Source organism: Lytechinus variegatus, chromosome 11, assembly GCF_018143015.1.
Source record: "Lytechinus variegatus isolate NC3 chromosome 11, Lvar_3.0, whole genome shotgun sequence".
Lineage (NCBI taxonomy): Eukaryota > Metazoa > Echinodermata > Echinoidea > Temnopleuroida > Toxopneustidae > Lytechinus > Lytechinus variegatus.
The window spans coordinates 35,931,131-35,957,904 of record NC_054750.1 but is presented as its reverse complement, the minus strand read 5'-3'; the positions used below and the strand labels follow the sequence as shown (position 1 = coordinate 35,957,904).

At 36.8% G+C, this 26,774-nt stretch overlaps 1 protein-coding gene across 7 annotated transcripts in view; it reads left to right on the top strand.

Moving 5' to 3' along the window:
- The window catches only part of LOC121423904 (choline transporter-like protein 1), a 107,675-nt gene that overhangs the window by 1,210 nt on the left and 79,691 nt on the right, over window positions 1–26,774 (top strand). For 5 of the 7 annotated variants that reach the window (XM_041619440.1, XM_041619444.1, XM_041619443.1 and 2 more), the window contains exons 2-6: window positions 8,684–8,776; window positions 10,353–10,445; window positions 16,172–16,314; window positions 17,253–17,465; window positions 21,550–21,716. In XM_041619440.1, coding sequence (XP_041475374.1) covers window positions 8,744–8,776; window positions 10,353–10,445; window positions 16,172–16,314; window positions 17,253–17,465; window positions 21,550–21,716 — 649 coding nt within the window. In that variant the 5' untranslated portion in view covers window positions 8,684–8,743. Of the gene's footprint in view, window positions 1–120; window positions 146–7,456; window positions 7,480–8,683; window positions 8,777–10,352; window positions 10,446–16,171; window positions 16,315–17,252; window positions 17,466–21,549; window positions 21,717–26,774 lie in introns of those variants that run through there. The other 2 variants (XM_041619441.1, XM_041619442.1) reach the window with 2 other exon arrangements.

Genomic DNA, 26,774 nt, shown 5'->3' with positions numbered 1-26,774 from the left:
GCGGCGTGTGGCGGTATCCACAGATAGGTGTTCTGGATATAACCACACGCGTGTGGCTGGATGGTAAAGACACACGCGTGTGGCTGTATACACTGCCAAAAGTAAAACTATCCAGTATCCTGTCTGAAGTCTGGTTCTTGTTCAGGTATTCTACCCCTTTCATTTGGCGTTGTCAGCAGGATTGGATGTTACTGGACAAGGAAGATTTTTATGGATTGTTTGGGCCCGACGCTCTAAGCAATAATTATACATTGTCCCACATGCGCTTATCTGTGTTGGGGATCTTCGGTGTAAACATTTTTCAGCGTAGAATTCAAGATTTCACAAAGTTCAGTTATTGTAACTGTACCAGATCTAGATCCTCGGTGATATACTGACAATTAAGCCTTGTTTTACAGACTTTCTCATGAAATCAGTGTTTACTGCAACTACTGGAATTTCTCTTTAAATTGTAATTAATGAAATAATTCACCAATTTTTTAATGTAATGTAGTTAGAACAACATAGAATCCAATCAATTTTGATAGCAACTGAAAACTCACAGAGTTTGAGCAATATGTTTTCTCAATTACGCATGTCCATTTTGCGTCGCTCCGTAATCATGATTATGAATATTCATATCTCATTAATTCAGTGGATCAAAATAATGAATTTTGTTATTTTGAAAAGTGGGTTGCATCAACTACTGTCAGGTACCATTTCTTTGCAAATAATTATTCAAATATGGGTGATATCTTTGTTTGAATGCAAAAAAGTTGTTTCTGAATGTCACTCCGTAACCATGGAACTGCCCCAATAAGGACCCACTTGACTGAATCATATAGTATTAAACAAAGCTCATTCCACATGTTCAGGGAGGAATTAATTGTTGTATCACTTGACAAGGAGGAGAAAATTAGAATATTTCATATTTCATATGAAACACAAAAGAAATACCGGTAGTGAGTAGATGACGTCATAGTCTCCTCATTTGCATACCAGCCAGGATGTGCGTATAACTGTTTTGTGAAATTAAGCAAAACTTTAAAATGTCATAACTTTCTTATTTTACATCCGATTTTGATGAAATTTTCAGTGTTATGCTTGTTGGATTTTTCTCTTTTTATTCAAATCAACTTTTTGTTGGGGTGGACTTGTCCTTGGTGGGGTAAGAAAGCCTAAATGTTGAATTTTAAAATTTCATTAAGAAAAAATTGATATGCATATTTATGCTAATTTGGGGCACCTAGTATGTATAATTGGTAAAATGGGTGTTACGTATAGGACAATTATAAAAAACTCATAAAAAATATAAAAAAGCTTGTGAGATTTAATTATAGGTGGGACATGGACCCCCTAACATCTTATATACGTGTATGGGGAAAAAGTGGTGTCATCTAATTATATATATGCAAATAAGGTCTTCTCCAAGGACGGAATGTCCCATACGTAACATTTTTAGGATGTTTTTGTCTCACCTGCATAGCAGAGTGAGACTATAGGTGCCGCTTTTCCGGTGGTGGCGGCGGCGGCGTCAACATCAAATCTTAACCTGAGGTTAAGTTTTTGAAATGACATCATAACTTAGAAAGTATATGGACCTAGTTCATGAAACTTGGCCATAAGGTTAATCAAGTATCACTGAACATCCTGCATGAGTTTCATGTCACATGACCAAGGTCAAAGGTCATTTAGGGTCAATGAACTTTGGCAGAATTGGGGGTATCTGTTGAATTCCCATCATAACTTTGAAAGTTTATGGATCTGATTCATGAAACTTAGATATAATAGTAATCAAGCATCACTGAACATTTTGTGCAAGTTTCAGGTCTCATGATTAAGGTAAAAGGTCATTTAGGGTCAATGAACTTTGGCCAAATCGGGGGTATCTGTTGAATTACCATCATAACTTTGAAAGTTTATTGGTCTAGTTCGTTAAACTTGGACATTAGAGTAATCAATTATCACTGAACATCCTGTGCACATTTCAGGTCAAATGACCAAGGTCAAAGGTCAATGAACTTTGGCCGAATTAGGTGTATTTGTTGAATTACCATCATAACTTTGAAAGTTTATGGATCTGATTCATGAAACTTGTACATTTATAAGAGTAATCAAGTACCACTGAACATCCTGTGCGAGTTTCAGGTCACATGATCAAGGTCAAAGGTCATGTAAGGTCAATGAACTTTGGCCATGTTGGGGTTTTTTGTTGAATAACCATCATATCTCTGTAAGTTTATTGGTCTAGTTCATAAAAAGTGGACATAAGAGTAACCATGTATCACTGAACATCTTGTGCGAGTTAGAGTAGTTTTCAAAGTCAGCACTGCTGCTATATTGAACTGCGCAATGCAGGTGAGAGGGCCAGAGGCATTCCACTTGTTTAAGTTATTTTTCACAATACTATACTTGTATTTTTGCATCTCTGGGAAGTTCTCTATTAAGTTTGAAAAATATAGTTTACTTTTTAGTTAAAAGTTAATTAAAAAGTTGTTACGTACATGTATGGGACATTTACACACAATGTCAATGGGGAGATTTGTGTACAAAGTGAATGGAGAAAAACAAATTTCCAGAGTTCTCTAAACACCTTTTCTTTAGTTTTAAAGCCTGATTTGTCACAAATTCTGATTAATGAAAACTATCGAAGCAGAAATATTGTGAAAATTGAACAATTTTTAAAATATAAAAAAACACTAGAATACATAAGAATTAATGAAACCATGAAAAAACAAGAAAAAATTGTTGTAATGGCTACATGTAATTTCCTTTTCAGTCTTATGAAATATGTCTCAATAGAACATTTTAAAGGAAAAAAAAACTTTTTGTTATTTCCATATTTTAAATTATTTCAATTTTTGAAGTTATGGGGAAAATTGTGTACGTTCTCTATGGAGACAAAATGTCCCATACGTAACATGTCATTAATTTGTTTAATTAGAGTGTTTTGGTTTGTGACATGTAGATATACTAGAGTATATTGCGACTTCTATCACACTTAGTTACAAGTTGTCAAATCAGGCCTACACGTTTATAATTTCATGGAGCTCAATAAATCGCTCTCTTTATTTTTTTTGAGTACATGTAATTGAGCTCCTCAGAATCGCTCTCCGTGAGGAGCTCAAATCAATTCATTACAATACATGTATGATAAATTGTAGATTTTTCTTAACATTGTATATATGCAATAGCTGTGTTAGCTATTAATTAATCTGTGGTGAAACTAGGCCTGGGTCACGTCAATACGTTTACAAGAAGTCGTACGCACTCCTGCTAAAAAAAAATAAATTAAATAAAATGAAAAAAATGAAGAAAAAAAATGGAAAAAAAATTGCTAAAATTTCACATTTTACATCTTTAAATCCATGAAATGGCCTTCTTTTTTCCATAATTCCTTGAAATTACTTTTATATAGTTGAAAACAATCAGAAAAATGAAGAATATTCACCTCTTCCCCGACTCTGATTTGAACTTACGTCGGTAAATATTGTAGTCCCACATGTAGACTTCCATGGTGTTGCCATGAAAATCTACATATGGGACTACATGGGACTGCAATATTTACCAAGTTTGAATTAAAATCTGAGTCGGGAAAGAGATGAATATTCTTCATTTTTCTGATAGTTTTCAACTAAATCAAAGTAATTTCAAGGAATTATGGAAAAAAGAAGGCCATTTCATGGATTTAAAGATGTAAAATTTGAAATTTTTTCAATTTTTTTTTTAGGAGCGCGATTTTTTGCTCTCCTTTTTTTTTTTAGGAGCGCAGTAGGAGCGCCGGCACAATCGCGCTCCTCAAAAATGAAGGCCTGCAAATGATATACTTTCAGAGAATTCTCAACTTGAAAAAAATGTTTTAAAAATTGTCTCTCTTCTGTGTCCCATATGTAACAGCACATCCTTTCTCTCTAAAAGGTCAAGGTCATATGTCACCACTTTTTGCATGATTATTCTTCTCCTAGATGTCTACATGTACCATCATGAGGGTATTCAATCTAATCAAAGTCATTTAACAATATTTTTCAGGTCATTAAAGCCTATGAAATGTCCCATACGTAACACGTGCAAATTCTTGTACTTGCCTGTCTTTAATGTAAAGTCAATGGAATACAAAACCGATTTTTGTGACCATTTTGTGACCATTTTGAACCCCTTAAGTCTTCAACAGGCTTTAACTTCTTTGTTTTTGAGCCCTTTGAAGTAATTTAGGTATCAATGGAAAGGTGAATGAAAGCTCAATTGATGTGTAATCATGTCACTTTGTAATTTTTCTTCTTAATATATATGTAAAATAATTTCTTCTATTGAATTTTGATTAATTATGCAAATTGCCCAAAATAACAATTACTCGCATCTTTTTTGGCAAATGAAGGTGATCGTGATAGATAATTTATATAATTTAGTTGGCATCAAAACAGCACCATGTAGATAATTTCCTCAATGAATTTGTTTAAAGTATTGTTTTTGTCTCACGTGCATAGCAGAGTGAGACTATAGGCGCCGCTTTTCCGACGGCGGCGTCAACATCAAATCTTAACCTAAGGTTAAGTTTTTGAAATGACATCATAACTTAGAAAGTATATGGACCTAGTTCATGAAACATGGCCATAAGGTTAATCAAGTATTACTGAACATCCTATTAGAGTTGCATGTCACATGACAAAGGTCAAAGGTCATTTAGGGTCAATGAACTTAGACCATGTTGGGGGAATCAACATCAAAATCTTAACCTGAGGTTAAGTTTTGAAAAGTCATCATAACTAAGAAAATATATGGACCTAGTTCATTAAACTTGGACATAAGGTTAATCAAGTATCACCAAACATCCTGCACAAGTTTCACGTCACATGACCAAGGTCAAAGGTCATTTAGGGTCAATGAACTTTGGCCGATTGGGGGGTATTTGTTGAATTACCATCATAACTTTGAAAGTATGTTGGTCTAGTTCATAAAACTTGGACATAAGAGTAATCAAGTATCACTGAACATCCTGTGCGCATTTTAGGTCACATGACCAAGGTCAAAAGTCAATGAACTTTGGCCATAATGGGGGTATCTGTTGAATTACCATCATAACTTTGCAATTTCATTGTTCTGACTTTTGAAACTTGGACATAAGAGTAATCAAGTATCACTGAATATCCTGTGTGAGTTTCAGGTCACATGATCAAGGTCAAAGGTCATGTGAGGTCAATGAACTTTGGCCACATTAGGGGTATTTGTTGAATTCCCATCCTATTTCTGTAAGTGTATTGGTCTAGTTCATAAAACGTGGAAATAAGAGTAACCAAGTATCACTGAACATCTTGTGCGAGTTATAGTAGTTTTCAAAGTCAGCACTGCTGCTATGGTGAATCGCGTGATGCAGGTGAGACGGCCAGAGGCATTCCACTTGTTGTATAAATTTGAATGTATTTCTTTGTTTTTCTGAAATAAATTACAAGCTCTTTTTATACGCCCGTCTCGATGAGATGTATTATGGTATCACGCTCAGTGTCCTTCCGTCTGTCTGTCCGTCCGTCCTTCTGTCTGTTAACTTTTCTTTGTAAACGCGATAACTTCAGTTTGTCTTAACCTAGGCTCACATAATTTGATGTGTATGATACTAGCATAGATCCCAGGAAGCCTTTTGATTTTGGGGTCAAAAAGTCAAAGGTCAAGATCACAGTGACATATTTTAATCTTTCCATTATGCAGTACTTGTAAATGCAATAACTTAAATTTAACGTAACCTAGGCTCCTATAATTTGGTGTGTATGATACTAGCATGGATCCCAGGAAGCCTATAGATTTTGAGGTCAAAAGGTCAAAGGTCAAGGTCACAGTGACATATTTTCATCTTACCATTCTGCAGTACTTGTAAATGCGATAACTTCAGTTTAACTTAATCTAGGCTCCTATAATTGAATGTGTATGATACTAGCATGGATCCTAAGAAGCCTAGATATTTTGAGGTCAAAAGTTTCCGACGGCGGCGGTGTCAGCACCAAATCTTAACCGAAGGTTAAGTTTTTTAGACGACAGCATAACTTAGAAAGTATATGGACCTAGATGTTGTTTTAAGGTTTGCATGGTGGCATGTACAATTGCTGATGTGGTTTACGGTACACCATGTGGAGTGTTGTAGAAACAGTGGATAGAAGAAGAGAAGAAATGGGCGAGAAAGTGGAGATTTGAGAGTAGAGTATTCTTTAAAGTAGTCCTGAAAAGGACTGTAAACCAGAAGGAATGTTGAGTGAGAACAGCTTGAGTAGTCGAGCTACATGTAGTAGATGCTGGCTTGCGTCGGCGAGTAGAGATGATGAGTAGTAGAGAGACTCGACGTTTCGGACAGGTTGACTGTTCGTCTTCAGGAGTGAGTGTTAGCTCGGCGTGCATGCGGATGTGGGGGAAAGCGCTAGGCCGGCAGTCACGGCGGGCTGACGTCCTAGGTGGCGCTCTGTGCGTGGGTCGGCGGGAAATGAGTGGGCGTGGTATGCGGACGTGGTGAGTAGACGGCGGGGTGAGTTACGGCGGCGTGTGTGCGTCGGCGGCATGGTAGGTACATCAGTGGTGGCGTACTGTGCGTGTTGGTTGGCGGACTCGTCGGGTAGGCTTCGGCGGGAGTGAGTTGGTGGCTTGGTGTACAGATGAAGTGTTGGGTCGTCGGCGGAGGTTGTAGCGAGGTGGCGGTGTGTGCATCGGCGAAGTCGCTGGTTAAGTTGGTGATGCAATCAGACTGCTGTGTTGGGTAGGAGGGCTTGGTGGGGTTACGGTGGACGGCGGGTTGCTTGGGATTGGTTGGAAGTTGGGTGGTGACGTAGGATTGAGTGCCAGATGCTGTTGATGTGAAGGCCAGGGTCTTGAGGCACGGTGTTGTGTTGATGTATCTCAATGGCTTCCCTGACCCTTCTGGTATTCCAGTGCCGGTATTCCAGAGCCACCTAATCACCAATATGTTTCTACAACACTCCACATGGTGGACCGTAAACCACATCAGCAATTATATGGACCTAGTTCATGAAACTTGGCCATAAGGTTAATCAAGTATCACTGAACATCCTGCATGAGTTTCACGTCACATGACCAAGGTCAAAGGTCATTAGGGTCAATGAACTTTGGCCGAATTGAGGGTATTTGTTGAATTACCATCATATCTCGGAAATTTTATGGATCTGATTCATAAAACTTGGACATAAGAGTAATTAGGTATCACTGAACTTTCTGTGTGAGTTTCAGGTCACATGATCAAGGTCAAAGGTCATGTGAGGTCAATGAACTTTGGCCACGTTGGGGGGTAGTGGTTGAATTGCCATCATACATACCTCTGTAAGTGTATTGGTCTAGTTCATAAAACGTGGAAATAAGAGTAACCAAGTATCACTGAACATCTTGTGCGAGTCATAGTAGTTTTCAAAGTCAGCACTGCTGCTATATTGAATCGCGTGATGCAGGTGAGACCGCCAGAGGCATTCCACTTGTCTTGCTTGACCAATAGCTCCATGTTCCACGTTACAGGTGAGCGTATTACATGTATGTGCTTGCCTTAGCGACACTCTTGTCTTAATTATAGCTTAATAAATAAGTCACTGAAGATGGTATTTTAGTACAAGTCCCTTTATGTATATATGGAAATACCCATATGTGAGATTTTAATCTCATCTGAATGTCTTAAGTGTTTCGTTGGGAGCTTATGTTGCAGGAACAAATGTCATAGAATCAAGGTCCTTTTATATTGTATCCTAACTTTGGCTACAAAGTTTCTTTACATGTACTTCTAAAGACAGAATTGTTAACTATGTCACTATGTTGAGTTGAATCTGTGATTTCAGATATTAAATGGGAAGTTCATTGTAAAAATTGCACAAAAATGATAAACAATATTGGTGCAGCTTTGAGGAAAATTAATTAAAGATGAAGAAAGTTATGATACTGTAATTCTAAATCTTGGATTTTTGACTTCATAAACGGGCAGCCACCCCATATTTTATGTAATATTTGTCAAGTAAACGCTCACGCTCACATATCACTCCCATCTTGCACCGGCTCCCTATCAAAAACCGGATTATCTTTAAGATTTTGTTACTTGCCTTTCATAATATTTCTTGGATCTGCACCACAATACAGTCTTTCATTTACATGTACCAATCACTACAGACCAGACAGATCTTTGCGCACATCCACCTCTGGCTTCCTTGTCATTCCAAAAGTTTCAAAAACTTGGGGGGGGGAGATCATTTGCTTTTGCATGCCCCACTTTGCGGAATAGCCTTCCTGAAGACATAAAAAAATGTACCTCTGTCGAAACTTTCAAAAATCTTCTAAAAACTTTATTTAACTCTTAGCTCTTTATGCGCCTTGAGCACTCTACAGAGTGGATTTGGTGCTCTACAAGTATCATTATTATTATTATTATTATTATTAAAGTGCTAAAATTTCCATTTTTCAATGGTTCGTGATGTTTTCTTTTTAGGGATGGGTAAGAAATGATTTGTCTATTGATATATTGAAGGTACTTTAAAACATTGTCAAATTTCAGAGAAAATAATATTTCATTGATTTATAACATACAATTTGTTGGAAAATTTCTTGCATACAGTATGACATCAAATTATAATAACTTTTTTATTTGTTGATGGAATTTTTAAAATTAACTTTTTGTCAGGGTGAACTTTCCCTTTAACAATGTATAACGATCACTTCCTTTCTTTCTTATCTATAGCAATCAAGCCCTTGGTGTTTCAATCTACTCAGGAGTTGCCAATTTGCATAGCAAACAACCATGGGGTGTGCTTGCCTTGGATCACCTACAGATGTGAGTCACATGTATACTCATCAATCATACTCAACAGCCAACTTTCCAAGTGGAAAATATGAGAATTTAAAGGACAAGTCCACCCCAACAAAAAAGTTGCTTTGAAGAAAAAGAGAAAAATCCAACAAGCATAACACTGAAAATTATATCAAAATTGGATGTAAAATTTAAAGGTCAAAGGTCATTTTGAGGTCATTGTTAAAGTTTACGTGCAAGACTCATATGACATATATATTGTAATACTGCAAGAGTAAGTCACTTTTCACCCAAATTGGGTTGTAGAGGTACTGAAGAGACCTGCATGTTATGCTGCAGTCTGAGGTCAAGGTCACATAGTAAGGTCAGTGGTCATTTTGAGGTCAATAATAAGATTACGTGCAAGACTATCTTATGGCAAATAACTCTGCAACCTTAAATCACTTTAAAACCAAATGTGGGTTGTAGATGTACATGTACTTTTGAGACCTGCATGTCATGGTGCAGTCGGAGGTCCCATGGTAAGGTCAAAAGTCATTTTGATGTCAAATGTTAAGGTTTACATGCAAGACTCTCTTATGACACCTAACTCCGCAACCTCAAGTCACTTTTCACCAAAACTTGGATTGTCTATGTAGTTTTGAGACCTGCATGTCATGCTTCAGTCGGAGGTCACATGATAAGGTCAAAGGTCATTTTCAGGTCTACGTTAAAGTTTACCCACAAGACTCTCTTATGACTCATAACTCTTCAACCGGAAGTCACTTTTAAACCAAACATGGGTTGTAGAGGTTCTCAGAAAACCTGCATGTTATGTTGCAGTCAGAGGTCACATGGTATGGTCAAAGGCCATTTTCAGGTCAAAGTAAAAGTTTACGTGCAAGACTCTCTTATGACTCATAACTCCACAACCGTAAGCACTTTTAAAGCAAACTTGGGTTGTAAAGGTACTTAAGAGGCCTGAATATTATAGTGCACTCAGAGGTCACATGGTAAGGTTAAAGGTCATTTTCAGGTCAATGTTAAAGGTTACCCATAAGACTCTCTTATGAATTATAATCTCTGCAACTGTAGGTCACTTTTAAACCAAACTTGGTTTGTAGATGTACTTAGCAGACATGCATATTATGCTGCAGTTGGGGGTCACATGTTGAGGTCAAAGGTCATTTTGAGGTCAACATTAAAGTTTGTGTGCAAGACTCTTTTATGACAAATGTTCCATCCCAGTTCTTTCACATTGAACTTTTGATAAAATTCTGTTGTGTGCCATCGCAAATCACAATATTTCTGGCTTTTTTTCACAAGTAAGCAAGACATCGCTTTATGTCTTTTCTTAGTGTTTAGTCATGAAGGCAATGCAATGTTTCCTTTATGAGGTTGATCAAGTGTGTATGATTGTTTTCAAAGTTGATTTTCATTACATTTTTGTTCTCATGATGGAAGTTTATTGTGGGCACCCACAACTGAATTCCAGGCACTCAAAATTATAAGATCTGGGTCCATGGAGGGACCCCCTTTAGAAAGCTAATGACAAGCCCTGCATATAGAGTAATATGCACATTAATCTTACTTGATATATTTGTGTTGTTATTATGTAAAGGAGCCGGATTCAGGGCGTCTGAACCCGAAGAAGGAGAGACACTGCACAGACATTCTATGTACGCTCCTCTTCATTTGTTTCTGGATTGGCATGGTATGTTTTAGAGTATTTTTCATCTTGTGTTCCAAGAATAGAAGAGGGAAAATATAATAACATAACAAATTCTAAAGTGGAACTTAACAATATACATGTACACGGTGACAGCCCATGAGACTGCCTTTTTCCCTTCATTGGGTGCCTTGGTCTGGTGGTTTAAGGCGCCTTGTTGCAGCAGCGTAACAGGTGCCTGTTATCAGAGGGGGCAGAGAGAAATATTTCCCAGTAATTTCGTCAAGAATTAGTAGCATAACTAGGATTTCAGTTGAGGAAGCAGTAGTGAGCATGGGAAGATCGTTCCGGGTGAGGGGGGAGAGAAGTGCGGAAGGTCCGATTTTCCTCTGAATTGCTCCTTTTCTGCTTTCGCTCATCTTAAGCTAAATGAAAGTAGTTGCAGTAAAACACTGATTTCGTGAGAAAGTCTGTAAAACCAAGGTTAAGTATTACTATATCATCGTGGATCTAGATTTGGTATAGTTACATAAACTGAACTTTGTGAAATCATAAAATCTAAGCTGAAAAACGATCACACTGAAGATCGCCAACACAGATAGGCACACGTGGGACAGTATACTATTATTGCTGGAATAAAGACCCGACGGAAGTGACCGAATCTGCTCTTATTTTGCTTATTTCTCAGCAATTACACAATTTCTTTCAGAATCCTTTGGCACATATTTTTTATTCATACAAACAGACACTTAGGTGGTCATTATATTAAATTCTGTAAAAAGTCATTTTGAGATCGTTACCACAACTGGCATTTATCTTTAATACATCCTCTGCCTGTTATAAGAGGGTGGGGGGAAGAGCAAAAAATTCCCGGTAACTAAGTCCAAGGTCAGTGGCTTTGCTAGGATTCCTTTTTAGAGGGCGGTAGAGAGCACACGAAGTGTGCGAAACACTTAATAATGAGCATGCGAAAGGCGCTCCACATTATAAGGGGAGTTTTCCCCCTCCCGTTGGAAGCTCCAACGTTTTCTTTAAATCGTTCCTTGCCTGCTCCTGCTATTCTTACGTTATCTGCCTTTTAATGGAGAGGGGAGGGGGGGAGAGAGAGAAAAATTTTGAATTGTGGAAGCTCCAATGTTTCTTGTCTGCATCCGCTCTTACGTTTTCTGCCTGATATGGGGAGGGGCACAGCAAAAAATTTCCCGTTAACTATTAAGTCTAAATTAGTGGCGAACCTAGGATTTAATTCATGGGGGGTGGTACTCAGCACGCGAAGCATGTGAAAAACTTACTGAGTGCGCAAAATGCGTTCCGAGGGAGGGAGAAGCTGTGATGATCCCTTGAACTATTCCTTGTCTGCTCTTGCTTGTCTTACATTCTCCTATTTTTTTTATTTTCTCGCTCACGTTTCCCCCTTGCTACGAGGGTGTAATCAGTTAATAAATATAATTTTTCATTTATTTATTTTTCATTTATTTTTTTATTCATTCATTCATTCAACTATCCATTGATAGATTCCTTTTTTAATATATTTTGGCTCTACCCCCCCCAAAAAAAACGGGCAGAGGACGTATTAAGATGAGCTCCCACTACCTGCACCTAGTGCTGTAGCTCGGTTCCTTCAACTCGGTCCGAACCCGGCTTGTAAATCTTATCAGAATCATAGCTCGACCCGGAGAGGCCCGGTAACCCGGTCCGGCTAAAATTGATTTATGTCCATGCAAACGTACAAAGTTTTGACCTACTTGACTCTTATCTGTGACCGACATCACCTTCTGACCTTGTTCTCAAAACACCATACAAACCCCCAAAATATTTAATTCACTGTTTATATCATCCAGTAGTAATGTAGAGAGGGGATGGAGACGATACAAGGCCAACTCGCAATTCCTCACATGCTTATCACCAGTGCAGCGGTCAACAGCACAGTCTGTGCACCGCTAGTGATTTACCATGAAACATGTGCTTTGAGATAATTTTTTTTTGTGTGTGTGTGTTTGTTAAATCAAGAGGCAGATTACAAACCACATTGTTTATTATGTTATCATTCTGGTGACCCAATTTTCAAACAGGCTCTCACAGAGATTGTTTCTGTCTATCATAGGGCAGATTTTTTTCGGAGGGGTGGAGGTGGCAGAAAGAGTTAATTTCTGAGAGTATTTCATTCTTCATATTTGCTTTGAAGCAATAGAATATTTTACTCAAACTATTTTTTGTGTATGATTTATTTTTATCTGTCTTATTCTAGCCTTCAGCTACCGGTATTAATATTTTTAATAAAAAAATGAATTAAAATACATTTTTATTTCATATTATACTTTGACAATTGGTCCAATATCATCCATTTAGTCATCTCTCACGTTTTTTGTTTTTGTTTTTTGCTCTTGTACACATACCCCCCCTTCTCTCTCTCTCTCCCGGTAACAGCACCCTCCTCTTCTCATCCGTCTAGTCCACCCTCTTTAATGTATCCTTTAAATGGGAATTAAATTGTTTTGCACCCACTCCCAGCTAAGCTATTATATATCGGATCACGGACTTTGTGGAAAATGTCAACACAACAGGGTTTTTTGGGGGAGGGCTTTTATGGTTAGCAGAAAAAACTGGTATAAAAGATATCTCAATAAACCGGACAGATTGTTTTACCAAAAAAGAGAGAAATATTCTGCATGTCATCAGTCATAATATCAAAAGGAAAACTTCTTGAGTTATGACCATGCCTAATGGACCAACTGGCCTTTACTTGTAATCAAATTGGACATTCTCACCCAGTGAAACCATTACTCTCAGCCAATCACATGACCAGTCAGATGATATCACATGGCAGGTACTGTGTGCATGTGCGCCGTTAGCCGACTAGCTATATCATCTCGATCCCTCACACACAAGGCCATAACTCAGACAGGAGGTCCGATCATGATGGGGAAAAATGAAAATAAGGTAGGGATGGTTGGCCTTTGACCCGTCCCCTCGACCATCACACTAGGTGGATAGATTGCTTGTTAAAAATAGTTTCACAACTTTTATTGCGGTGACAAATGACACCTCAAATATTATCAAACAATCCGGGTTTATTTTCCGGGTTCAAGGGATTCAAAGTGAAACCCGTCCGGTAAAGCTCCGAGCCGGTCATTGCCAACTCGGCAGGATTCAGCCCGGTAAACAATCCGAGCTACAGCACTACCTGCACCCCCCAAGGGAGCGTGCTCACTACTGCCCCTAAACTGAAATCCTAGCTATGTCACGTAGATGGAGTTACCAGGAAGGTATTTGGCTCTGGCCCCCCCCCTCTGATAACAGGCATACGCCGCTGCAACAAGGCACCTTACACTATTCGGCACCTGATGAAGGAAAATAAAATTGAAAAAAATGTTGGTCTAGTGGGCCTTCGGTCAGGTGGTCGGACCACCATTTACACAATAAAATAAACAGCATCCAACGCCCGAGGATGACCTAAAAGAAATTTTTTTTTTTTGTAAAGGTTATCATTGGATGTTATAAAATTCAATACAAACAAAATAGACAGCTCATACATGATAACAGTAAGAGGAAAGAAGCAATATGGAAAGACATGCTTATTGCATTTGTCAGGAAACCATTATATTATAACTTAAGGTATGATATTATGCCAATGGTAGTCTTTACTTGACAGGAAAAAGAAGAATAATTTTCAATATGCTTTTATAATTGGAGGTCCATGAATGTCACAGAAAATATTATGTGACTTCAGCACTTTGAAAAGGCCAAACCAATACAACAAGACAAAAGTAAGAAGTGCAAGTGTATCCATAATATACAAGCATGTAAACTTTTAAACAATAGGTTCTTGCAAATTCATGAGAAAAAGAGAAGAAAAGAATAGAGAGTTAGAGACAATGTAACTCTTTTTATCAAAAATCATTCTATTGTATAGAGATGACAAGTCTAAAATAACTACGTTCATGATACAAAAGAGAATTCACTCATTTTAAAACTAAAAAAATGAGTGTTTTTGTACCACTCCTATTGATTGAATATGAACAAAAATGTATTCCAAAATAGGATGTTGAAGTGAACAATATAATTTCTTTAGGATTACTGGGTTTCTAGAGCCTACATGTAAATACTGATAAATAAAGACATAAAATTCTTCCTCACAATTGAGAAAGAAAATTTAGTTTTACCTTCTGAAATGTCCATGTCAGTATTATTTTCAAAAAGATAAATAAATACGAAATGATAAAATGAGGTTATGAATAGAGTTCTCAAGAAGAGAAAAGATTACTTCATTATAGCAATGCAATGCAACAACCCTAGACCTCCTCCTTTATCTTCTGTTTCTCCTTCTGTTCCTTTTTGGCTAGCCATAATGTAGAAGTTCTCCACAAGGTCGCCCCTTTGGCAAAGGAAAAGGAAATTTTCTGTCTTGTGAAAGAAAAAAAATTAAAAGACTTAAAAATAAGTGTTCGGTTGACAAGGAAAAAATAAGTTTAAAAGTTGTTAAATCTCCATTATGCATAGAAAAAAATAGAATAACTAATACAAGAAAACGTTAAAGCAAAAAAAAAGAGTTTTGAATTCTCCAATGTTTGATTTAACCTATTTCGTGCGTCAATACTATTGATAAATGACTTATTTGCCTGTCCTAGACGGGACATACATGTATTATGGTATCACGCTCAGTGTCCGTCCGTCTAGCTGTATGTATGTCCATCAACTTTTCTTTGTAAATGCGATAACTTCAGTTTGACTTAACCTAGGCTTATATAATTTGGTGTTTATGATACTAGCATGGATCTCAGGAAGCCTATTGATTTTGAGGTCAAAATGTTAAAGGTCAAGTTACCACCTTTCTCTTTTCGTGCTTGACCAATAACTCCATTTTCCATGTTACAGGTGGGCGTATTATGTGCTCGCCCTAGCAACACTCTTGTTTAATTTACAAATCAGAAAAAAAGATAAATGTATCTGATGTCTACCCTAGTTAGTTTGGTCAGGACATTATTTTAGGGTTCTTATCATATATGTACTTTGAAAAATTGTATCAAAAAGTTTTCCAATGTTTTTTTTTTCAAATTTTATATTCTACATGTATTTCTTTCTTTTGCAACTTTGTTTTTTATTTATTTTTTTATAGAAACTATTGGTGATACTATTTCAGTCACAATAAACCACAATAACAATTTCTTTTAATCAGTATAAGTAAAAATAATGCTATGAAATAATGCTGTGAATTTTCAGTACATACATGTACATTGTCACGCCTTATGCACCAGCTAGAAGCCTGAGATCATCACACCAGCAACTTCTTAAGACTCCCAAGACACGTGTAGCATATATGGTGTACGAGCTTTCTCTGCCTCAGCACCTTCTCTCTGGAATAATTTGCCATTAAATTTAAGAATTATACAATCACTGGAGACCTTTAAATCCAAACTGAAATCTTATCTTTTCTAACAGTATTAGTTATTGGCACTTTGACACTCATCCAAACTTTCTCATTCTTTCTTTTCTTGTGAGCCTCGGAATAGAATATATTTCTAGATAGATGGCGCTATATAAATGCCTATTATTATTATTATTATTATTATTATTACATTAGACCATTTATTGAGTTTGTATGTATGAAGTCTTATTTTTGAGTCATTTTTAATTTGATATGCACTTAGGAAATTTTGCATTTCTTTGGAATTGTGAACCTGGGTGTTTAATATAATATGCTACTGCCAGATATGTCTTTGAAATAATAAAAAAAATGTCATTACCTTTTTCATTTCATTTTTCTTTTACAGTTCTTGATAGCTGGTTATGCTGTTGTATTTGGTAATGTACTAAGGGTTGTTTTTGGCTATGATAGCTATGGCAATGTTTGTGGGCAGATGAACAAACCGATAGAGAATGTAAGCTTGTCTGGAATGGACATGACAGACCGACCGTAAGTTATCATTCTCCCCACTACACATTTTTTTTTTGGTGTGCCATCACAGTTGTCACTTTCATTATGATTTCCTGTTATTGTACAAGCAAAAAATCATTCAGAAGTTTTATAGCACTTGTATGTTTCATTGACAGGAAGTCTGTTTGAGGTTATTTCCTTTAGAACAGGAAAGGAATCATTGCATTCATGTCAACCATAGCCTAATTAGACAAGAACCGTCCCTGTTTTTTTTTTTTGGGGGGGGAGGTGGCGCAGGATGGGGCATTTTTAAATAAATAATAATAAATTTGAGAAGTAAAAAAAATTGATAAAAAATTATCAACCCAAATGTAAGGTCAAAATTGAGAAGCAAAAAAACAAAAAAAGAGTTATCAAAAAACATGTTTTATTTCGATTTTGAATGTTGTATTTCTTTCCATCAGAAAATAACAGAAATAGTGGGAGGGACATTTGAAATTATGTCACCCCTACTATTTTGAGTAGGGGGGATGCGTCCCCCGGATTTCCGCCCATGCTTATTATGATGATGGCGTTTTAATGATAGTATATTGGTATTAATCATCATAAGTAATATTTATAATAGTCTCACTTGAAAGGGACCACTTTATTGATGAGGTTGTATTGTTGGAATTTTTGTTTAACTCTTTGTGTAATGACCCATAAACCCTCTGTGTGTTACATTATTTAGCAGTGAACCCTTCTACTCAATTATTTAGACAGCTATAACTTTTATCTGAACCTTGAGAAAGTAAATGTTGTGTAATAAACTTGTAATTTTGATGGGATTTCTTGTCATCTGTGAATCTATTACATCACTGTAATAAAGCATTGCAAATCATTTTTTTGTCTCACCTGCATAGCAGAGTGAGACTATAGGTGCTACCATGCCTGCCAACCTACATTAATGACAAGATTGATGTGTTTTTGTCCCTTAGATTTGTCTTCTTCATGGATGTACGATATCCCAAGGACTCCCTTGAGGTCTGTGTAAGCCAGTGTCCTAACAGGGTGCTAAACTCAACCACTGACTACAAGACTTTTGCAGAGGAAACTGATTCAAAAATCTGCAATTACCCTGTTGATTTAGCAGACTATGAAACTGCAGGAGTTGGCATCAATGGACCATGCCCCAATGTTGTCTTTGCCAGGTTTGTGTTTCTTGAAAAATTGATGTTTATTGGATAGTTTCAATCCAGATACCTGGTATAATGGACAAGTATTTTTGAGAAAAAGCTTGTTTAGTCTTAACTCTGTAAATGGGTTGGCACATCTGGGGCTCGTTGCAGGAAGAGTTGCTATTGATCGCAACTCTAACTAACCGTGCGCAACTTGATTTTCAACCAATCAACAGCGCCTATTTGGGACTTGCGATTGACTTGCGCTTAAAGGCAACTCTTTCTGCAACGGACCCCAGATGTGTGTATGGCCAACTGTTTTAATATCCATGTGAAAAAAACTTACATTCTTGAATGAAGAATTGATATCTAGAGAGTCATTTGTGTTTAACAAATAATGGTAATTCTTGGTATCGAGAATTGAATTTCAGATATCAAGAAAAAGGATATTATGATAAATGTCTACCTACATGTAGATATACATCAACGTATGCTTGACATAAAGGTCATATGTGATAGTCCTCTTTGTTTTAGAGCAGTTAAGAGGTCAGTAGAAAAGTAAGTGATACATACATGTAGATCCTTTAATGGGAATGTCTTGCTCAGAAATGAAAGCTTCCAGAATAATTGTGTTATCTTGGCTTAGAAGAAATTTGTTATTTTTTCACAATGATCCTATGTTTTTTTTCGCAATGATCTTGGAAGTATTCCTTTCTATTTATTTCATTTTATTTTGTTTTAGTTGTTATTTATTTAAATTACATTTTTAGGTGATCTGTCAGCATGACAGATCACGTCTTAAAGAGATGCTCCGGACTGAAGATATTTTATACCTCAATAAATAGAGTTTAATTCACAGAGCAAAGTGCTGAAAATTTGATCAAAATCGGATAACAAATAACAAAGTTGAATTTTAAAAATTTGCATTATTCCGGTGAAACAGTTCTAGGCATGTCTTCATGAATATTCATCAGGTGGGCTAATGATGTCATATCCCCACTTGTACTTTTATATTTCATTACATGAAATTAGGTTTATTAAATAAAGATTTACCAAGAACAATTGGATTGACAACTGATTTGCTGCAACCTATTTCATCATACTGGAGACACATTGTTATCCATGTATGAAAAAAGTGAAACAATTATGATTTCATAATTGAAATTCAATATTTTTTCTTTGTTACCCGATTTTAATGAAATTTTCTGCATTTTGCTCTGTGAATTTTCCTCTATCTAGATATAAATATTTTCAGCCTGGAGCATCCCTTTAATTTCTTGCAGATTTTCTTTTTTGTCTCGCCCCCCAGAGGTGAAGGCGAGACTTAGGGATCCAAATGTCGTCCGTCCGTCATCCGTCTGTCGTCCATCCGTCACAAACCTTGACCCCCGCCGTTGGGAGTTCGGCTTTACGCGCGATTCGTGGACTCCTTTTTTCCATTTTCAAATGTTGGCAGGTCTTCGTCTGTCGTCCATCCGTCACGAACCTTATGACACATAACTCCGCAACTGTAAGTTACTATTCAACCAAACTTGGATTGTAGATGAACTTGGGGGACCTGCATGTTATGTTGCAGTTGGAGGTCACATGGTAAGGTCAAAGGTCATTTTCAGGTCAACGTTAAAGTTAACATGCAAGACTCTATTTCTCCGCATCCATAAGTCACTTTTCAACCACACTTGTATGGTAGATGGACTTGGGGAACCTGCATGCTAGGGTCATTGTCGCCATGATAATTGTATTTTTTTGTAATATTTTTGTGTGAGCTCTATGTATCGCAATGACGGATGACACGATGAGTTCGGGGGATACGTGTGCTCGGCTGTGCGACCCGCCGAGCATCTCTAGTTTTTATCATGACTTCATCAAAATCCATTTTCGTATTATGACGTTTTCATAACTTTGCAAATATAAGTCCATAAATATTGGACATTTTTCGCCCAGTTTTCGATATACAGTAGCAGAGGTTATACTTTTTCTGATTTGTCTCTTTCCTTCTCATTTTGAGAAATATATCATCATGAAAAATAGTAGTGTATATAGACATATTATTATGCCAGTCTTACACTTGCAAACTTAAATTTGAGATCATTTTTGTCTCACCTGCATGGCAGAGTGAGACTATACAGTAGTTGCTGCTTTTCCTACGGCAGCGGCGTTAACATCAAATGTTAACCGAAGCTTAAGTTTTTGAATGACAGCTTAACTTAGAAAGTATATGGTCCTAGCTCATGAAACTGGGACATAAGGTTAATCAAGTATTGCTGAATAACCTGCTTGAGTTTCAGGTCACATGACCAAGGTCAAAGGTCATTTAGGGTCAATAAACTTAGACCATGTTGGGGGAATCATCAAAATTGTAACCTAAGGTTAATTTTTTTGAAATTTTGTCATAACTTCAAAAGTATATGGACCTAGTTCATGAAACTTTTGGCCATAAGGGTTATCAAGTATTACTGAACATTCTGCCTGAGTTTCAAGTCACATGACCAATGTCAAAGGTCATTTAGGGTCAATGAACTTTGACCAAGTCGGGGGGGGGGTGGATTTGTTGAATTACAATCATAACTTTGAAAGTTTATGGATCTGATTCATATAACTTAGAGATAAGAGTAATCAAGTATCACTGAACATCCTGTGTGAGTTTCAGGTCACATGGCTAAGGTCAATGAACTTTAGCCAAGTTGAGGGTATTTGTTGAATTACCATCATAACTTTAATAGTTTATGGATCTGAATCATAAAACTGGGACATAAGAGTAATCAAGTATCACTGAACATCCTTTTCGTGTTTTAGGTCACATGACAAAGGTCATTTAAGGTCAACAAACTTTGACCATGTTTGGGGTATTTGTTTGATAACAATGTTAGCTCTGAAAGTGTATGGATCTACATTATTTCATAAAACTTGGACATAAGGGTAATCACGTATCACTGAACATCTCGTGCAAGTTTCAGGTACCATGACCACAGTTAAAGGTCATTTAAGGTCAATGGAGTCAGGCCATGTTGGAGGTAATTATTAAATTGCTTTCATAACTTCAAAGGTTTATGGATATACATGTAGTTTATGAAATGTGGACATAAGGGTAATCAAGTATCATTGAAAAGTTTTAAGTCACATGATCAAGGTCAAATATCATTTAGGGTTTATGAACTTAGTATTGTATAATTATATGATTTTTTGTGTGAATAATTATTTTATAGTAGTTTTCAAAGTCAGCACTTCTGCTACATGTATATTGAATCGTGTAATGCAGGTGAGACTGCCAGAAGCACTCCACTTTTTCATTCTATACATTATGAGTCTATGAGAAATATTTTGGTAAAAAATATGGATAGTGCATCTGCCTTGTAAAGCAAGGGTCCTTGGTTTGAAACTCACTTGGACTTTTTTTTTCATTTTGTTAAAAAAAATTTGTGCTCACTTTGCATGTAATTTCTATTGATGCTGATATTTTCTCAAAACTGGATTCTACATTCATATATTTTGTAGGCATTATCGTCACCATATACCAAATTGGATTTAACATTCGAAAATCAAACAATACCTTTTTACAGAATTTTCTTTCAGTACTAGTCCACTTATCATGATGATCATATTGATCAGCATGGTGATCATGATCAATGGAATCACAGACAGATCACCTTATTCATCCCCTTGATGACTTTAATTTCCAGTTTATTTCAATATTCTTTATATCTTGTTTTCTTTTTTGGAGGGGGAATTCCTTTACTCTAACCATGATCCACTAGTATTGAAGATATGTCTCAAGACAGATTTATTTTGTTATGTATTGTGTTTCTATGCTTCTCTAGGGACATTCGTCTTTACTTGTTATGTTCAATCTACTTTATATACTTTTTTCTGTGGAAGCTTAACATAGGAAATCTATTTGGGAATCAGCGTTTAATCCTCAATCAGTGCATTCCTTGGAACAAACAAGCTGTCTGAGGGGTGTTAGGCGAAGGTATAAGTGATATTTTACATAGTAAATAATTCATCACCACATTAATCAGATCATGCTCATTTGACTTGGTCTACTACATTTGCATGTTGGCATGTAAGTCTGATTACACCCTTACCATCTGCCTAATTTCCATTCATTCTTTTTTAGTAAGCCCATCATCAATCGATGTGTTCCTCAGGATCTTTTTGTCATTGCCAAGGAATACATTGAGAATATCATCTCATTCTTGAATGCCTCTGAGCTCCTATCCAAGGCATTAGTTGACCTCTACATGGCTAGATGGATCATCCTTGCTCTCTGTGCTGTATCACTTGGTAAGTAATAACATCTGTCTATAAACACCACAAGATATCTTTCTCTTGAATACATGAATAACCTTTTCCATTGGAACATGAATATGTCCATAAATGCTACTTTTCTTGTCTACTTCTGGTGGTCCTTATGTACAGGCTTCACTTTATATTTTATGTGCTGTCATACTAGATCATCAGTCAGTGTTAGTTTGTATTGATAAATGATATTTGGACTGTTAACTTTTGTCTCGCTTGCATAGCAGAGCAAGACATAAGTATCACTATTTCCGGCGGCGTCGTCAACAATTGTGTTGTACACCCAATAAATTTCTATAGCTTCGAGGTGGGATCACCAAATTCATACCAGAGGTCCATCTCCTGAAGTAGTAGACTTGTTAAGAGGTTGAACGCTGCATTTTGAGTACAAATGTCCCACTTGGCACAAATGTTCCTTGAGTCAAAAGAAAAAGATGCATCCAAAGAGACACGCTGTATCTATGCAAATAAGCAAGTAATTTGCATAAATTTGCATATTATGTCGATATAGTAAAAACAAGTAAGGGAGCCCATCCATATTGCATTGGCAGCGTGCACCCCGCGAGCGTACGTTTGCACACTATAAGACGGGATAATAGCGTCGGCCAGCGGCAGCTAGCTGCGATAATTAAAACACAATAGAACTCACATCCGCTCTCGCAGCTCCCCCTGTGCCTGCTGCCGCTCGCTGCCATACTTTATGTTACATTTGATTATAGATTTAATCCTCAGCTCGCTGCATCTAGCGGCAGCTAGCGGCCGCTAGCTGCGCTGTCGCTACCCCCCATTTCTATCAAAATTCGCAAAGGCAATCTCACCCCGCGGAGGCCACGGCTAGCCTTCAATTCCGCGACTCGCTCTGGAATGAAGACCCGGAATGAAGAATAAATATGTACGTCGTGGTGCCTGTGCTAGTTCCACTTGTCGTGCTACTCGACTTCAAATTATTATATTTAAAAGCATGATAATGAAAGGCGTTCCTCTTTTATGTCCGTATCGAAGCATTTCATGCAATCACGCTCTATTGGAAATGACTATATACAGCTAGCTAGCGATAGAATATGCTCGGCCGCATCGTGTCGCATGGCGACCGAGTACTACAGATCAACACGTGCGCATAATTATGAATATGACAAAAATTCTCGATCTCGATAAGTCGATGGTTCTCAATAGTTTCCGTTGTCAACGAACTGAACTGAAAATTAACGCCATCAATAGAAATACTGTCGATTTCGAAAATGTTGCAGCTTTCGAATTGAGATTGACACGGAAGATTCACACATGAAAAATAAGTTGAATTAATGACTTTTTTTAACGTATGATTTTGGGACCGGATACAGATGGATTACACGCCTATTTTATCCCGTTTTATCCGAACGTCAACGTTGCTTCTTGGCACTGACAAAAATATTAATTCCCGAGCATGAAAATCAAGAAGCGCAAGACAAACCGTTCGTTTAAAAAGAATATTAATGATCGAGCAGTTGCACGAATGGTACCCATGAATATTTTTTTTACCTCTATTAAGGCCATAGTTTGAGACATCTTGGTATGAATAGGCCTATATCATCCAACTCGCCGGATAATGTCCGCCAAGAGTGTATAACTAGAGGGGTAGGCCTATTCATCTTTGCCACGGGAAGATTAATATTTTTAGAACATTTATTTTTTCTGACAGAGGCCAGATAAAATGACACAATATGAATATGATGCCCGAATGTAACTAAATTAGTGCGAACATTGATATCAACGGCAAACTAAATTTTGGAGAATGATAATGACGCCATATCATTAAACACGCTAAATCGCAAATCAACAAAATGTCTACTTCTTTTTCTTTTGTTAGACATACTGCCTTACTTTTTATGTTGGTTTGAAATACTTCCTTTTATGACATTTTTGTTTTGATTTTTTGACATTTCAATTTTGTTTCTGACATCGTATAAATTGTTTGGGTATATTTATGTTGGGTTTTTTGTTTAACTTATGCCGAATTTTTGATATTGTAGGCACTCTGGATTCTAGAAATTTTTTGGGAACACAATCTGCTTCTGTTGGACTTTTTTTGGAAAAATACGCGAATTGTATTTCTTCCAGGAGAATAAAGTTTACATTGGAAGGTTTTAATTGATTTCATGATATATAATTTCCACTTCAAAACAATTTCAAAAATACGTCTCGAACGATCGTGCATTAATCTAGGACTAAGATGTTGAGTACTTTTATTCCAACGTATTTCCCTTTTATTGGAAAGATAAGCGAATAATATTTATTTCAGGAAAAAGAGCTTATGGTATCTGAAACAAATTCTATATAATTTCCACCTCAAAACAATTTTGAAATACGTTCTGATCGATCATGAGCTGTGATCTGAGAGTTGAGACCATTTATCTAATGTATTTAGGACTTATATTTCTGACTTATTTGAAAAGATACGTGAATTGTACTTCTTTTTAGGAGAGAGTTTATTCTCAAAGGAAATTAAATCATTTCGATATAATTTCCCAATCAAAACAATTTTGAAATAATTTCTGTCTCGAACGATTTTCAATTAATCTGAGACGTTTAAAATTTTTATTCCAACCCTTTACCTCTTACCGGACCTAATAAACCGGCCAAAGTCAACGATCAGCACCATTAGCGTACCAAATAAGGGGGGGCCGGGGGCAGACTGCCCCCCTGACGAGTCACAACACATGCAAGTGACGTATCCCTGCCCCCCCCCCCTGACGAGTCCAAAGTGATCCCTGACGAGCCATAAGTGACCCCTCTCCTATGTGAAGACTTTTTTTTGCTTGTCAATTTTTTTTTACCATTTATACCTCGGTCACATTTGCTCTATGGCGGCTGTACGGCGAGTCGGAAACAGCCGTTTTAACATTTTTGAACCAGCTGCATATAGGTGGTTTGTATATAAAACAAATGAATAAACGGCTGTTTTAATTCGCCTTACGGCTGCCGTAGATCAAATGTGACCGAGGTTTAAGTCTCGGTATAAAAATCAGTGCTTTTCAGTATCAAGGATCTTCAATACTGTCTTTCTAGGCACGGGATTAAATCCGACCAGCCTTTCATCCACCAGTTTTCTATAGTGCGTTAACAATTCCCTAGTGACGCTAAAGACCACACGCAAAGGGGGGGGGGATTGCGGGGGCGTTAAGGGTCGAATGCAAATTACAAACGCCGTCTTTTGATCGCTCTATATCATTTCGAGCAGGAACAATAATAAAAAAACCCGGATGTGCGGTTTAGTAGTCCATAGTTTTTTTCTTATTAAAAAAAACATCGAATGAAGAAAAAGAAAACGCTTGGGATCCAGATGACATCCCCATACAAAACATCTAACTTAAAAAAAAGTGAAACTGTATGATACTCATTGTAATTTCCATACTGCAGTATTTGATAAATCCAATCATTTGAGGCCAATTTTTTTTATAGTTTAGCAACATTTTGTGAATAAATAGGCTATAGGGCCATTACACACATAATGGGAAATGATACATGTGACAATCCTTTTTTTAGTGCCGCATGTTGTTATTCAAATGAGGAAACTCTTCACCCTCTATATTTTACTATGAACATGATGAATGGGTGCTACTGCGTATTTCGCGAACCGATTCCATTGTTGGATGCATGGAATATCTCTGTCGTTCTTTGATTTTCGCCATCATTTCCGATTGATCATGTGTTGATGTAAGAGCGATTGTTTTGAGGTGCAAACAATTTAAGATAAATTTCATATATCTTTAGGACTGAATTCATGTTCTCTGAGAACATAAATGACACTTTCCCGGCAGTATCGGAAAGGCAAATGAAATGGAGTTACAAACATCTTAAATTAATGCAGGATCGATCACGCATAATTTTAAATTTAATGCGAGTGTAAACGATTTAAATAACTGATATTTCCGTATATGGACGAACCCATGTTCTGTCAGAAAAAAATGAGATGACTAATTTTCCCGACAAAGTCGAAAAGGCAATATTTTAATGGAATAAAAGTCGCAAAATTTCTTATTCTTGATCCAATCCGATATGAGATGCAAGTATTTCAGTATGGAATAAAGAGTTAAAAGATATCCTCTGTCAATAAAAACATATTTTAAGACTTTCGATGTGGAAATAATTGATTTTTGTTGGGCTATGAATACCTATATCTTTCAACAACATACGATTGTTGTTCTTGGTCCGACCCGTTATAAAATGATGGTCGACTTTAAGAAAATCATAGATATACCTATAAACAGAGTTTCGATCTAGCTGATACTTCTAAAAGGTTTCGAATCGGAAAGAGATCCGACCCGACATAAAATGGCGATATAAAATTGACAAATATGGAGTTCATAAAGTTCTTGAATTATTAAAAATATACTTCTGAAGAGTTTTGGAACGGAAAGAATATGATTCGCACTACGCTATAATATCTACATCTTCTAACAAGATGCAATCATTGCTTGTTCTTGATCCGACCCGATATGAAATTAAGTATACAAAAAAAGTTACTCCTCCCCGTAATCAAAATTACCCTGCCGCCGCCCATCCTCCTACCCCGGATGGCGGGCAAGGGGATTTAAAAAAACAGTAATACATATATAATGATACTATGACAAAATATATTTTGCGTTCAGAATTTTATGTTGCTCTATATACACAGCACATGGCGGTAAATGAACGTGGACTGAAAAAGGGACGACATGTTCTATTTCCACTCCATGCAGAATCATTGCCACTTTCGTGCCATTTCTAGTTAATTGATGCATACGCAATTGTTGATGATTATTTTACATCTCGTCTTTTTCTAACGATTTTGTCCAATAGGCGTCACTTTTCTTCTGTGTCTAATTTGTCAACAAGGTTAGAGCTGCAAAATATGTTGCAAATGTGCTTTTATCCTCTCAACGATAAAATGCGAAGGAACAATAGATTTAATTCCTTATAGAATTAGAGCTATTGTGACAAGTTCGGGCAACTGGCACTTCGTCATTTCACAAAGGAGTGATTAGTGCCCATGATCGAATTCATTGACCCTGAGCTTCATTGAAA